The sequence below is a fragment of the Salvia hispanica genome, chromosome 2 (genome assembly GCF_029641045.1).
Source record: "Salvia hispanica isolate PSC_SH4W2 chromosome 2, Shi_PSC_v1, whole genome shotgun sequence".
Lineage (NCBI taxonomy): Eukaryota > Viridiplantae > Streptophyta > Magnoliopsida > Lamiales > Lamiaceae > Salvia > Salvia hispanica.
This window is the reverse complement of record NC_142693.1, coordinates 41,695,312-41,710,849: the sequence shown is the minus strand read 5'-3', so window position 1 is coordinate 41,710,849 and position 15,538 is coordinate 41,695,312. Positions and strand designations below refer to the sequence as shown.

Below are 15,538 nucleotides of genomic sequence, written 5' to 3'. Positions count from 1 at the left end.
AGCTGTTGTAGAAAAAGACATCACTTTGCATTAATATAGAACTAGTATTAAAATGACATCAGATTAATGTAGATCTTAATATATAAGAAAATTCCATGGAATATTTACCTGTTCTCCTATTTAATGCATCTTAGTTATAATCTTTCTTGAAAGTGATTGGAGCTGCATGGAATTGGTTGTAGTAAATTACAATTAACCTACCTAATTTTTACTACTACATAAAAAAGGAAATGTATCACTTTATCTAGGATGTCCCAAAAGAAAATAAACCCCATATTAGTTGTGACTTGTGACAGAGGGAGTATGTATGCAATATGTATCAATATATGAATATTGCGCAAATTAAGTTTAATATAGTTGTGATTGATACAAAAATGATTCACTTTTCACATACAAGAGTGTATAATACGTAGGTGTTAATTTTTTGAAATATGAACTTTTTGAATTTTATGGAGATTCACACAACTATCATCAAAAACGTTATTACGCCTTCATTTATTTTTGGAATCTTAGTCATTGTTTAGGAGTTGACCTGCTTATGGTCAATGATAAAAGACAAAAAGGGCCAGCCGGCAATTTTTAAATTTTACTCCTATTAATTAAATAAGGGGCAGCCAAATTTTTTAAATAAATAGGTACACCTAAAAATATTTAAAATGAAAATGACCTTTGAAATCTAGATCAAAACGCTCATAGTAATGAGACAAACAAAAGTATTGCCCATAAGCTTACAAAATGATATAGATGAAGTTTGTTAGAGATAAATTTGCTAGACGACGATATGATATTGAATCTTGATAATTATGAGTATTTTGCTATACTATAATTATGAATCATAAATATATAAAACAAATAATGAATTTAAATTACAGTGAAGTTGTAAATATGCTTTATTTTACCTAAAGAATAGATCATGCATTTATTTATCAACTCCACGTGTACGAATATCTATTCCCTCAATCAAGAACCAAATGTTTTTAAAAAACAAAATCAATAATTAAAAAAAAAACAAAAAAGATTATTGTTAAAATAGCAAACCAGCCACCAAAACAGTAACCATTAACCGGTCAAACCAATCACCGGTCGCTCAATTCAGCAAAATTTCACCTTAGCCAAATCAACGGAATTGTTTGGAAGCAAAATATAAGTAAATTTCTTTTACTTCAAAATATTGATTCCAAAAGTAGACATCATTGTTTACTTCTAAAATAACTCATAAAAGAAAATGAGCACGAAAAATTCCTCGAGCTTTGTTTGGTTAAAAGTTCAAAATGAAAAGTTCGGGAAAGGCACAATTTTGGAAAAGACAATAGTGTGTATATGTCAATCTTAATTTGGTAACTTTAATATTGACAATGCATGCAAAAATAATTAGTCGTCACTTCAAATAAGTAACTAAAATAGGGTCTAAGAATATGCATAAATAATTGTAATTATAAGTATTTGTTTGTGCTATTTTTTTACAAATTAATTTTGATTTTGCTTTAATTTACATGGCTCCACCAATATTTAGATATCTCGACGAGTGAAACAATTCAAAGACGAGTGAGAGAAGAAAACAGTGAGGAGAATAGTCAAATCAATAACCGGTGGCGCCGGTTGTTGGTCGATAGACCCCTCGCCTTCCATCATTAACTCATCATCACTGCAATCCCATCTCTCTCTCTTCTCCCCTCTCTGCTCTGCTCTGCGCCTGCAAATTAGACGCTGCAGAAAGTTTTCTGCCTTCTGTGGATTTCCTCGAGCTAAGTTGATCTAAAACTCGCCCAATTTCACTTCTGCTTCTCCATCGATTCGAATGGCTGTAAGTTCACGATTTTTGTGTTTCTCCCCATACGAAATTTCAAAGTTTTGGAGATGAATTTTTATCATGCTTTGGTTATTGAATTTGCTTTTTGCAGTTTTTAATTTCAATTAGCGGCTTTATCTCTCTTCAGATTTCATCCTCAGTGGATTTAGCTTCAATTGATAAATCCAGTTTGTTATGTTGTTCATAGTGAATCGGTTTGGTCAGTTTGATTTTGATGTGATGATTTTTGTAGAGAGAGAAGCTAATAGTTTGGTAATCAGATCTGATTCATGTGAATCAGTATTTTTCATGTATTCTTTTGATTACATGTACGTATATACGTATTGTAGCCTTTTCTATCTTATTATTATCATTTTTTTGGTGAAGTGTGAATATATTGTGACCATATAAGATAGATAAAATTCAATAATAAATATCCCATTCAAATGATTAAAATTCAGATTTTGGTTGAGGATTTGATTGGTGTTGAAAATGTTCATCATAAACATTTTGTGATTGCAAACAAAAAAAATCAAAATTTGCTTCTAATTGAGTAATGTAGTTTCGTTTTGTGTTACTAAGCAGCGCTCGAATGTGCCAAAATTTGGCAACTGGGAAAACGACGACAACGTTCCCTACACCGTGTACTTCGAAAAGGCAAGGAAAAACAAAGGTGGGAAAATTATAAATCCGAACGATCCCATGGAAAATCCGGACATGTTCCCAGACTCTGAAGCTCCACCTCCAGCAAACCCCCGGCCCCAGCCCCAGCCCCAGCCCCAGCCAGACGAGGCTAACGGGAGGGGAGCAGCCGGGGTGAGGCCCCAACGCAGAGTGAGCAAAGAGGAAGACGTTGATTCGCACAACTCTAGTGAAAATCCAGGTACAAGGGCTGCAACTGAGTCGAGCTATGCTGGGCGTGGCCAGAGGGCTGTACGCCCTGCCCGACCCAGTGCGGGATCCGAGCAGAGCTTCGACCGCTCACCTCTTCACCCCCATCATCAGGCGAAGCTTGCGGGAGGACGAGGCAGCGGGTCGCCCGCTTGGGAAGGGAAGAGCCACGATAGCAGCCATGGCACCCCGGGAAGATCCAAGCTGAGGCCCACTAGTCGAGGCGACGAGAGTGTAAGTCTTATAAACAGCATGTTTCGATGAATATCAGTTTATACTAATAGATTTGTGTTGCGATGGCAGCCCGATAAAGGTGCAGCCGTGCCAAGATTTGGGGAGTGGGACGAAAACGACCCCCAGTCAGCTGAAAACTTCACGCACATTTTCAACAAAGTGCGTGAAGAGAGGAACACTGGAGCCGGGAACGTCACTGGGACTCCCAGGCATAACACTTACGGCACGCCTGGGAGACAGAAGGACCAACCTAAGGTTTGTCGTGCATCCGTTTTATCTTCGTCTAAGTACTCCCGTTCTTTCTTTTTCTTAACGTTTTCTTCCAACGCAGAAATGTTGCTGCGGGTGGTGGTAGACGAGGAGGAGGAAGAAAACTGAAGAGTTCAAAGTGAATCGGTATTGTTTGGAACATATGTGTGGATTGGATGGATGATGTATTATTTGATTTTATATTGGTGTGAAAAATAAAAGACGAGGTCTATAGTTTGTTTTCTGCATCATCTATAGTCGTCGTTGTTGCCTTAGTTTTGGTCTTTCTAGTGTCCAGTTTCTCCCACTTCTGTAGTTATGCTATAGATTATTTCATTCTGATTCTCTCTTTCTGTAATGAAATGTATTTTTTGAGTTTGTAAGCACATAATTCAATTATATGCCTCTGCAGTCTGCATAATTTATCTCTGAATTATTGTCGTCATGATCTCACAAGAGTAGCATAAAATTACAAGAGTAGCAGCGATAGAAGGAAAGGACAACGATAGAATACTCATCTTTTTGCAGGTTTCTTCCGCCACTCAGTGCGACCCCGGTTGATCTCAGAGCCGTCGTTTGATAATCTCAGTAGATGCAGAAACTGAAGGCAGTCGTTCTCGTCTCTTGCAGCAGCAACTGGAGTGCCGTTAGTTCCGCGAAGACCTGAGGCCATGTCGCCTATGGCCGGCTCAGAGCTCGTGAGCGAGTCGACTACATCATCTTGCTGGCATTCGCGCCTGTAATCCAACGTTATAGTCTGCAGCTCGTGACTGTCGATGATATCTTGAGGCATGCTCTGTTGTAAAACCATTCACTATTTCAGCAAAAACAACTAATTTCTAAGCAAGAAATGCCATTTAACTTAATGTTCTCAGACATACCTCAAGAACCCATCCAATGTAGGTGACATTGTTTACATGCTGGTTCATGTCCAAATCAGCTCGTCTAGGCTGAAAAAACAGTGGCATGCTCATTAATACAGAAAAAAAAGTTCGATTTATTTGTAGAAACCAGATGATCTTACCACAAGCCCGACTTTGGAATGATCAGCAGGGTCATCAAGTTTAGCTATTTTCTTCAAGCTAGCATTATTCTCTTCTGGAAAAGCTAGTCTGCCATCAACAACAAATTAACAGATAACAGTTAGTTATTGCAGCAATCGTGGCAAGTTCTACATGTAAAATTCGGCACTAGGTACTGTATAAACCGTGTTATATATATGTTCGAGATTCGCCTTAAAGTGCGGTGCTGCTCATGCAAGATAACAAGAAAAATATTGAAGCAACCAAGAAATTCAATTACCAATGTCCTTCAAAGAAAATACAAAGATTTTTTTAATCAAATTTTTCCTTTAAACATGTTGTATTATGCTGCCATTTAAGGCAGAACCACCAAGTGAAGGAGAAAAGTAAATCGGAATGAAAGAATTACCTAAGCGTTTTGGGGCAATAAACTAGATATTCATCACGCACTTCATCACTGACTTTCTGCAGCCGCCTCGTATCTTGGTTCATCATCACCCACTTGCTGCAATAAAACAGGTACAGAGGGTAAAAGTTTCATCAATTACTCTCAAAGTCTTGAAAGTACTTGTCACGAACCAAAGGAAACCACCACAAAAGGCACTAAAAACATACTCCCTCCGTCCCGGATAATTCGGGTCACTTTGACCGGGTACGGGTTTTAAGAATTGTAATGAAAAGTGGGTTGAAAAAGTTAGTGGAATGTGGGTCCTACCTTTATATATTAGTTTTATAATAAAATGTGAGTAAGAATGAGTTAGTGGAATATGGGGTCCACTACCAAAAATGACAAATTATATGGGACGGACCGAAATGGAAAACTGGGACGAATTATCTGGGACGGAGGGAGTAATTCGCAATCATGTGGAAGTATGGGGATGAGCAAAGTTTACGATTGCAACCCCGCGTTGATCACAAATTTTTAAAATAAAATTTGCAGCACACCTGGTCGCGCGTCCAATGACTTCACCAGTAGAATAATCTTTGAGAATCCAATCACGTCTTGTGCCTATCCTTCCCTCGCTTTGGCACCATGTCTCGATCTCAACCACATCACTCCTGTTTCATTATGAATATGCAAAAGCATGTCTAAGACTAAGAGCATAGCAACTAAGATCTTCCATTATTAGGCAACAGTTTAGATTCTCAAATTATAATACCAGGCAGGGTATTTGTAGATCTCGATGTGCATTCGAGCAGTCACCCATATGAGATGATATTTTCTCATAGAAAGCGTAGTTGCAAATCCATCAGTCGAGAACCCAACATATTGAGCATGGTTGCAACCAACCTCCTGCTTGATAGAAAGGGAAAATAAGTACTAGATTAAGAAGAAAGCCTAGAGTTGAAGCAGATAGTTCTCTACTGAAGTTTTTTCCACCTCAACGAAACGATGCAGATATAAAAGAAGAAAACACGAGACTTGTAAGAAAATGAAGAAGAGCAAGATTATGGCAACAAAAAGAGAAAATCTATGATGAAGATACAAGAACAATATATACATGCTGTAACATCAGTTTATTCTACTCTAAATTTCAAAACAAACACGACTTCACACAAATTCATGAAACAAGTTACAGAGAGAAAAAGGCAGTATATGAAAACATCAACTTTTCAAAACTAAACAAATCATTTTAACCAAGTAGTATAATTATCCAAACAAATTTCTTTCACATCATCATTTGGTAACCCAAGGCTGTAAAAAAGGACAACCAAAAATTAGGCCAAATTATACATCAACACCAAAAAAGCCATGAAAGATGCAATCTTTATTCAAAAGAAACACTCATATTCCAAATGTTACCAAATCAGCTAAAATTGCAGAAATCTTCAGCTAAATTTAGAAAATAAAAAAGAAAAAAGAAAAAGGAAAAAAGAATGAATTGAAGCACCTGTAAGAGATTGGCTATGGTTTCAACGGTGGCGGTTTTGTTAATCCCAACCTCATAGCATCGCACAACGAACTTCTCCTTATACGATAAGCCGTCTTCATTCAAGCTGCCGAGCCGCAGCCGGTCGGCGAGGCTCGGGTGGCAGCTCGGCTCCTGCGCCTTGCTCATCGGCTCGCCCGTCGCCACCGACGCCACATGCATCGAAGCCGACCGAGAAGCGCATGGCAGCCGAATGACGCCGGGAAAGCGGCATTTGCCTTTAACGTCGACGGCGGCGCTGCATGCCGAAAAAGCCCCTCCCCTCAGCAACATTGCAATTGGGGATTTATCTAGCTAGGACTTTAACGCAAATTTCGCAACGCCACACAAAATTAAAAAATTGGTAGTAGTAATTTTTTTGTAGTGAGTGTCTATTTATGAGCTCTTAAATAGTGGCAGTCGATATGAACGATGTGTTTGGAGGGGTACTTAATTGGATGTGTTGCGGTCGTGTGAGATTCCGAATTGAATCTACTTCCACTGACCACACAACACAAAATCAATAGATCTTCTGTGGATATTCATCGCTCTTTATTTTGTTTGTGTTCTACTTTTTTTCCTCCCATCTTTATATACTCGCTTCTTCGTCCTTATTACTCCCTCGCTCCACAAAAATACACTTAGTTTTGTCTATCTTTATATGACCGGATTTAACTTGGCACGGATTTTAAAAAAAATGATCACTTCAATTTTGTGGAAAAAAAAAAGGTTCAAATATTTTAACTTTCTCATATATTTGCATTAAAGTTCACATGTTAAGTTTTTATGGTTCGGGTACCCCATACCCCTTGTCACCTTGTGTACTTTCTTTAATATACTATTAGTTGACTTAAAACTTATTGAAATTCGAGCTTGATAAATTATTGTTCTGTCCCTCAAAAAATACTTTAATCAAGATTTTTAATATAATCAAATTATATCAACTCAAATATAGACTCGGCGTCTTAGATAATAGTGTGATCCCCACATACTTGAAAGTAATTTTAGTATGTCCAGAGTCTATAGTATTTGGTCCGGCTATAAGTTTTGGAAACAAAGAAAATAGCAGTAGCATTGAATTTGATTTGGCTATACATTAAAGAGTTGGTGGTACGGTGGAATCTGTTCAAATGGAAAAGACATTGTTTGTGTGATGATTTTGATAAAGTTTGTATCTTGTGTTCCTTTTAAGGAAATCGTTTATAAATTTTCTTTGATATTTAGAGAATGTGTTTTGGGTGGCTCAGCTTGGTGGTATTAAAAGGCAACCCATTCAAGAAAATACTGCTATCAAATATCATATGTTAGTGTAACTGATAAAGTATTTTTAATAAGGTTACTTTTGGGAAGGAATATCTGGACTTTAGAAATAGATAAAAATTGTACTACGGTCATGTTTGTTTGACATGGTAATACGAGCATATTTATATGAATATCCTCATATCTCTATTATTTAGTTAGTTATTTAAGATTTTTTTTTTTTCCTTTAGTTAGGGTGTTTAAAATTATAAATAGGAGACATTGTTATTCCTTTGATTATTCAAGGATATCAATTATCTATTTTTCCTTTTACGTTTTTCTTCACTTTATTTCAATATCAATTCTCGGTTGATCGACGAACTTTGCTTCCGCGACTTCCTTTCTGTGTACTACGTTCTTGTTGAGGGGTTTACCCTTTACAATTAGTGCTTTCATCGCGACCCCATCCTCCATCCATGAGTTCCAACGAGGATATCATTGTGTCTTCCCTATGTGACCGGATAATGGTCGCCTGCAACAGATTAAACAAGAGGTTGGACGTGATTGACGAACAAAACCCGCCAACTGAAGCATATGGACAACAGCCCTATGCAAGCTTCGATTCGTTCGTTCAACAGCCACGACAACACAATTACATGGAGTGGCAGCAACTGCCCATCCAACAATCGTAGGAGTTGTATCCACACGATCCGGGACTGCCGAATGGTGTCCGCACTCTAGTTCAGCGGTCTATTCACCCCTTACCTCCAACAGGGAGACTAGAATTGGCAGTCATCGTTGCATCCGAACGATCGTTGAGGAGTTGATACATTCAGTATTTGATTATTTAGTTGCATTATTTAGTTAGATAAATTAGGGATTTGCATATCTTTTTCATATATTGGTTTATTTGTTCATCAAGTTAGTATCATATTATAAATAGGGCTATTGTTATATTTGGGGTAATAGTAGATGCACAAAAATATTGCGGTCTAATATAATATTAGTGGACGAAATTACATTTGGCATCAGTAGTCTAGCGGTAGAAAGCTTCTTTGCCTCAGCCACAGTCCTGCTGGTTGATCCCTTGTCATAACAACTTATTTGCCTCAGCCAAAGTCCTGCTGGTTGATCCCTTGTCATAACAATTTTTATATTATGTGTTTTAACTTTTGTTAATTTCATTGGCCCATCACGATATTTCATTCATACCCAATTATCCTTTTCAATTCATTTTTTTCTTTTTTTATATTGATAAGTATTCATATAGCTAAATTATTGATAAATGTAACTTCTTTAATTTTTTTTATTTCTTTATAGTATTTTGTTTCATTACTTTGTTTTTAACAGATATTTATGTAGCTCTTATTTAATAAACAGTAAAGTTTATATGATTTCATACTTTTTAAACAAAATATGAAGAAAAAATAAATTATGATCTGATTACAGAATCTATCGTCTATAATGGATGAATTCAATTTGAATTAATTGTTTAAGAATATTTTATTTTTGAAGTAAACTGATCGGCACTTAAAAATTATTTTTTTTAAAAGATAACACACTGCAAAAGTTGAAGTAAATTTCCCAGAATACATAAATTTAAGAACATTCATTTAAAACAAAACCAAGATAACATAAACTAAATTATTCATAATATAAAGAACCTTCTTTTTAAATAGCAGTAGAAATCATCCAAGTAATAACAGTAGAAAAATAATTTATTTTTATTTACGACGAAAGGTTTAATGAAAACAAAATAAAGATAAAGATTCTAATTCAGAAAAATGACAAAGAGAACAAAATGGCTTATTCGAATATTGAAGCTCTATGTCGTTGTAATTATTTTCGTACCCTCATATCAATAATTCTGGATCCGCTCCTGCTTTGGTAATCAATCAATGAAATAATATAGTTTGTCTTTTATCTTTATTTTTCTATCCCATCTCTGCCGATTGTTCGTCGAGGCATAAGCTTCCTCGCGACTTTCTTCTACCGTTCGTCTTGATAAGGGGTTTAGGGAGAACTGGTGCTTTCACCTTGTTCTCATCCTCTCATCTTCGTTCATGGCCAAAGTCTATCTCGGAATAGGGAGACCAGAGCACCACGATAGCGACACACACCCCGGAGATATCGCAAGCATCCGAAGGCTTGCAACTGAATTCAACAGCCGCAACGTTGGAATATATTCTCGCTTGGCTCGCCCAATTCGAGACCCGATTGGTTGAGCATGAGCGCAGGGCAGTAGCCACGCTCCCCCCGTTGCGCCCAGAACCTGACCCCCCCCCGCGCTACCACCCTAATTTATGTTGGGATCCGCCACATCGTGCCGTATGACTCTCTGTAGCCACGCCCACCTACGTGCTGGGATCCGCCCGGAAATCGCAATCATCAAGAACCGTTGTCTACTTTCCACAGGCACTCGGCGTATGATCAGCTGCAGCCCCATCATTCTTGCCCAAACTTCTGCTGGTATCCACCGCCCCAACACTCGCCGTATGATCACCGGCTGGCCCATTATCCACCGTCACCACGGCCGATGCGTTGTTGGGAACCTTATCAGATCATTAGCTCTGAAATCATTGGAGAGGTGTTTGTGGTGAAAAAGAAGAAGAGGAAGAGGATTTAAGGGATGGAGGGAAGATGGTAGATGAAGAATTTTGTTATGAAATCGAATTGATTCCCAACAGCCATTCTTCCAGCCTTGATCAAGAAACGACTGCTCATCAAAAAATGGAAAAAAATGATTCCTTGAACGAGATGGATAGTGTTCTTGATGAGATTGAAGAATCAAAATCATCTCTATTAGATGATAATCATGAAAGTACGGCACTAAAAAAGGGACTTGGATCACGCACGCTCTTAGATCAAAGTGTTTTCAAAGTGTTGGTGAGGGAGCAACAAGCTACTAGACGCGAAATGGATGAACTGGAGGAGCAGATTGCAAAAGAAAAAGTAGTTAGGAAGACGAATGAGCAAATGATGGGTGAAAAATGCATTGTTAGGAAGTTGAAGAGGCATCCAGAGAGGAGGTTGGAACGAATTCTAGAATCCTTGTTGGTAATCACATTTGATCCAGGAGGGGAAATTTCAAAGCGCTTGCTATCATCGACTATTTTCGTTGTTTCGTGGTTTCCACCTTGAGGGCAAGGTGGATTTCAACTGTTGAGGAATTGATATGTTCGATATTTTATTATTTAGTTTCATTATTTAGTTAGATAAATTAGGAATTAGCATATCTTTTTCATATATTGGTTTTCTTGTTCATTATATTGGTACTAGTGTACCACTCGTGCAAGTCATTAATTTATAGATTTGTCTAAATTTTAAAAAATTTAGCAATACCCACCTGCTATAAAGAAATTAATATAAACAAATATGTATTTAATCTTATACAAAATAATAGTAATAAATTTAACAAATTTATAAAAAAAAAAAAACGAAACACCTAACCGCATTGAAAATACAACAAATAATAATCCAGGAATTATATGAAAACACCTCCTTTCCTTGAGTATTGCTCTGAACCTTTCATGTAAAATTCGCGGCAAAGTTATTCGAATTCTAATGCCCTAAGAAAAAAAGTTTGTAATTAATGATTTCATATAATTTGCATATAAATTTAAAACGATGCACAAAACAATACCGCTAGCAACATATTGCACGATCATGAAAAATACACTCTAAACGATGATATTGGTTTTGGCTCCATGAATGGTAGCTTTATATATATGAATGCAATGATTTTTTATAACCGAATAAATTGAGGAAACTCCAATATTGAGCAAGGTATGGAATGGTTCCATGGTGTCAACCTTTCTTCCTAGTAAGAACAAAAATATCAAGCTTGGTTTTACTATATAAGATAAGTAGGTATGTGTGGAAAGTAAGCCTCCAAATGTCATATTTATAGGAAAAAAAATAACCATAAGACTCTATAAAAACCTTTCACATTCGTCATTTAGGATAAAATTATAATAATCAATTGTATATTAATTAATCATTTTGGAATCAATTTGATCACATTAAGAAATCATTAATCACATGAATTCGTTTACAATAATATATGTATGTTTATATGAAACATAGGAGTATACTATAATTATTGACATATAATTTCCACAACAATGAAACCGTCGATCACACACAAATATTAATACATAATTAGTATACTTTCTCACAATTAATTCATAATTAATTAGCTATGGTGCAGTAGCATTCACTCTCATAATTAATTAGTATTAATTAATTAGCATGGCCTCAATATCTAGTTAAATTAGCCAACCGTTTGATAAAAAACGCTTAGAATATTTAGATAGTCAAATTATTACACTTATTATATAGTTATAGATTTTGAGTAATTGCAATAGTATTCAAAACTTATAAATATTCAAGATTATATCCAAAACTCGCTTTTTATATTAATATAGATATAGATTAATATTATAAATAGTACTATTGTTATATTTGGGAATCAATAAATGAAATAATAGTTTTTCTTTCATCTTTATTTTTCTATATCACATCTCTGTCGATTGTTCGTCGAGGCATAAGCTTCCTCGTGACTTTCTTCTACCGTCCATCTTGATAAGGGGTTAAACCCTTATCACATAGATCGTGTCTTGGGATGATAATCTGATTCCCAAATATTAAATTCCAGTGTTTGATTAAAAAGTGGAAAGTAATCTGATTTTTAATTATTAAATTATCTTGTTGGGTGAAATTATATGAAAATAAGAAAAGGAATCTAATTCCTAAACACAAGGAAAGTTATAATTTTAGGATTCTTTTTCCCTATTTCAACCCAGGTATTTTTTTCTCCAATCTAGGATTTTAAAAACATACGCTGTTCTCTTCTCTTGTGTTCTCTTTTTCTTCTCCTCGTTCTCTTTTATTTTCTTTCTCCAGTTTCATCTCTGCAATTTTCAACGAATCTGTATTCTACATACTATTATGATATTTATGTAAATCGTTGTTCGTTTTCAATTTGCTTTTGAAACCGATACATATTTGTAAAAAGAGGAAAATTTCTAATTCACATAGGTCATAATTGGCATTGGGGCTTCCGTGACGATTATTAATGAGGAATCGCTCATTCAAAATCTATGACTCTGTCAAGATATATTTGTGTGCTTTTTTTCCATTGAGGTGTGAAGGTGTGGTTTGCGGGATTCAATGTGTCAAATTGATAAAATTCGATTTGGATGATTTAAACGAGGAGTTTGTTTTTGGACGCTTGATTACATAAAATTTTTAATATTCCTTCCGTCCATAAAAATATGGGTAACGGATATGACATGAGAATTAAGATAAAATTGGTAGAGTAAGAGAGAATGAAAGAATTGTATGGTAAAGTAAGAGAGATGATGAGAATGGTATTTAAAGTGGTGTTAGTGGATAGTGGAACCTACATTATTAAATTAATACTTCCTCCGTCCGCCATTAGGAGTCTCACTTTAACTATTTATTATATTTTCATAAAACGAGTGCGCAAAATGACCGGGACTCCTAATGGCGGACAAAGAGAGTATAACATTCCAAAAATGGAATGAACATATTTTTATGGGACGGACGAAAATGGAAAGTGCACATATTTTTATGAGACGAAGGGAGTATAAGAATCCTCACACATTTCCAAACACAGTTATTATATAATTGGGAATCATATTTCTTAGAATCTAAATACTAAGGCATCATCAATTTTAAAAATCATAATCCCAAAGAATCATAATCAAAGGAATATTTTTCCTAGGGGTGAGAAAAAAACCGAAAACCGAATATCCGAACTGAACCAAATCGAAAATTTAAAATTCGGTTCGGTTTTAAAATTATGAAAATTTTGGTTTTTCAATTCGGTTCGGTTCGACTGGGAAAAAAACCGAATTTTATTTTAATAATATTAGTATATATGTTTATACTACCATTTCTAGCCAATCATTTGTACACGTGGACGAATAATAAGCTGTCACGTGGCAAAAAAAATAAAAAAGTTCAAAAAACTCGGCCATCAATTTATTGCTCTTTATACAACAATTTTTCTTGTCCAGCAATATCCAACACGCTATACAACAATCTATAGATTGTTTTGTAGTGTTTGTAATATTGTTGTATATATGGTGTCACGGTGTCGCTTTAAGAAGTGTTGTCATTTTAACACAAACCTATATAATTTCGTCTCCCCTATTTCCCCCCATTTCCAAACCCTAGCTGCTACTCCAAGCCACCAGAAATCAACCCAACCTTCGATTTTCGCCGTTAAATCAACGTTCCGCCGCCGTTTCGCAGTTGAAGACTCAATCCCTTCGCGCGCGGCCGTCAATTTCCAGTCGACAACAAGGTAGGTGTTAAAAGTTCCAATTTTTGGTTAATGGACACTTTGAATCGCCGATTTTCACAAACCTTGGATTGATTTTTCACGATTTTCACAAATCGTCTGTTTATTTTTCCGTAAATCATGAAATTGCCGTCGTTTTTGTCAAGGTTTTGTCCATTGTTGAAGTTTGTAGTTAATTACTGCTTTATAATTGTGATATGGTGGGTTTTGTAGATTGTTATTTTTAATTGATTGTTGGTTTGTCTGACAGAACAACCATGATGAAAAGAGGCAGACAATCTAATACCCAAAACACCCAAAATGCAGGTGAGCAATCTCATGTCTTTTCCATTTGTAGTTTTCAAGAAGTTATACCTTATTCAAGCTAGTTGTTTATTAATTTGTGTGTTAAGCTATTGGAATTGTGTCCCTTGAATTTGTGCATTATTTGTTGGTTTTTGTACATTATATAACACTCTGTTGCATTTTGCCATTTGTAAGCATCGAGTGGTTGTTCATTATAGTAGAATGTGGTGTATATGATGAGTTTGTGTCAAGTTACATAGATTGGTTCACTTGAATTTGGGCATTATTTATTGGTTTTTGTACATTATATAGCACTTTGTTGTTCATTATTGTACGTTGTGATAAAATACCTGAAAATGAGTGAAACTTGTATTCATATGTGCATTATTTGCTGCTATTTGTACATTACTGTAGACAGTGGTATACATTATGTTTTGTGGTTTTAAAAAAAATCGATTGATTGTTGATTGAATGTTATATTCATATGTGCATTATTTGCTTCCATTTGTACATTATACAGCGAGCAGTGTGCATTGTATAATATTAATTAAATACATTATTGATTTTTTAAGTTCCGGGAGATTGGCTTAGCAAAGGGCCGAGACGAGTACCTCTCATGAAGACGCAGAGAAAAGTAAGCCGAGGGGGAAGAAAGTCGACCATCTCTACTGTCGACGGACCACAACCGAGTTCCTGGACTGTTTAAAAACCTAACTCCACAGCAGAAGGAAGCCGTCCATGAACTGGGTTTTGGAGCTTTTGTCTTTCTTGTTCAGGAGGTGTCCAACTGATTTGAAATAGATTTGTAGGATATTTTGTCTAGATTTATGACGATGTAAAGCAATTGGGATGGTTTGAATTCAATTTCCTTTCAACATTATTATGTTCAATCTGTACATTATTTAATTTCCTTTCAACATTATTCTCTTCAATATGTACATTATTCACTGATCCGAATGTACATTATTAGATACTATTGGTACATTATTTATCGTACCAAATCTTAAACGCATTAAAAAAAAAAATTAATTCATGTTGTGGTGCTATAACCTAGCCCCATGTGTTGCTAAACTCAAGGGGGAAGATTCAAACTCTCTGCCCTTTGTGATGGTTCCATTTGTGAGTGGGTACTACAACCTAGCCCTATGGATTGCTAAACCTAAAGGGCATGAATTCAATTTCTTTTTAACATTATTCTCTCCAATTTGTACATTATTCATTTATCCGAATGTACATTATTAGATACTATTGGTACATTATTTACCGTACCAAATCTTAAACGCATTAAAAAAATGAAATTTAATTCGTGTGGTGGTGCTATAACCTAGCCTAATGAGTTGCTAAACCCAAGGAAAATTATTCAAGCTCTCTGCCATTTGTGATGGTTCCGTTTGTGAGTGGGTACTACAACCTAGCCTCATGGATTGCTAAACCCAAAGGGCGTGAATTCAACTCTCACCAAACATTAAATACTTACACAAGTACATCATTAGTATTACACATGTACATTAAAGGCCACTTGGCTTACATTATTTAGTTCTACTTAGCCTAAACATTTATTCCCTGAAACACGTACATAATTCAAAAA

At 35.7% G+C, this 15,538-nt stretch overlaps 2 protein-coding genes across 3 annotated transcripts; one reads left to right on the top strand and one right to left on the bottom strand.

Moving 5' to 3' along the window:
* The first annotated feature begins 1,548 nt into the window (after positions 1-1,548).
* Positions 1,549-3,596, top strand: LOC125200616 (RPM1-interacting protein 4-like). Of its 2 annotated transcripts, none has more exons than XM_048098294.2 (4): positions 1,549-1,804; positions 2,372-2,914; positions 2,984-3,169; positions 3,246-3,596. In XM_048098294.2, the coding sequence occupies exons 1-4, from the start codon at positions 1,799-1,801 to the stop codon at positions 3,267-3,269; spliced, it is 759 nt and encodes a 252-aa protein (XP_047954251.1). In that variant the 5' UTR covers positions 1,549-1,798; the 3' UTR covers positions 3,270-3,596. The 2 variants fall into 2 exon arrangements, with proteins under 2 accessions (XP_047954251.1, XP_047954252.1); XM_048098295.2 differs by having other exon boundaries at positions 1,550-1,804; positions 2,375-2,914.
* LOC125200615 (oleoyl-acyl carrier protein thioesterase 1, chloroplastic-like) lies at positions 3,555-6,645 on the bottom strand. Its single transcript, XM_048098293.2, has 7 exons — positions 6,078-6,645; positions 5,346-5,479; positions 5,131-5,244; positions 4,595-4,690; positions 4,188-4,275; positions 4,045-4,113; positions 3,555-3,959 (listed from the first exon to the last, which is right to left on the bottom strand). Exons 1-7 carry the CDS (start codon positions 6,387-6,389, stop codon positions 3,678-3,680), a joined length of 1,095 nt encoding a protein of 364 aa, XP_047954250.1. The 5' UTR covers positions 6,390-6,645; the 3' UTR covers positions 3,555-3,677.
* Between the last annotated feature and the right edge of the window lie 8,893 nt (positions 6,646-15,538).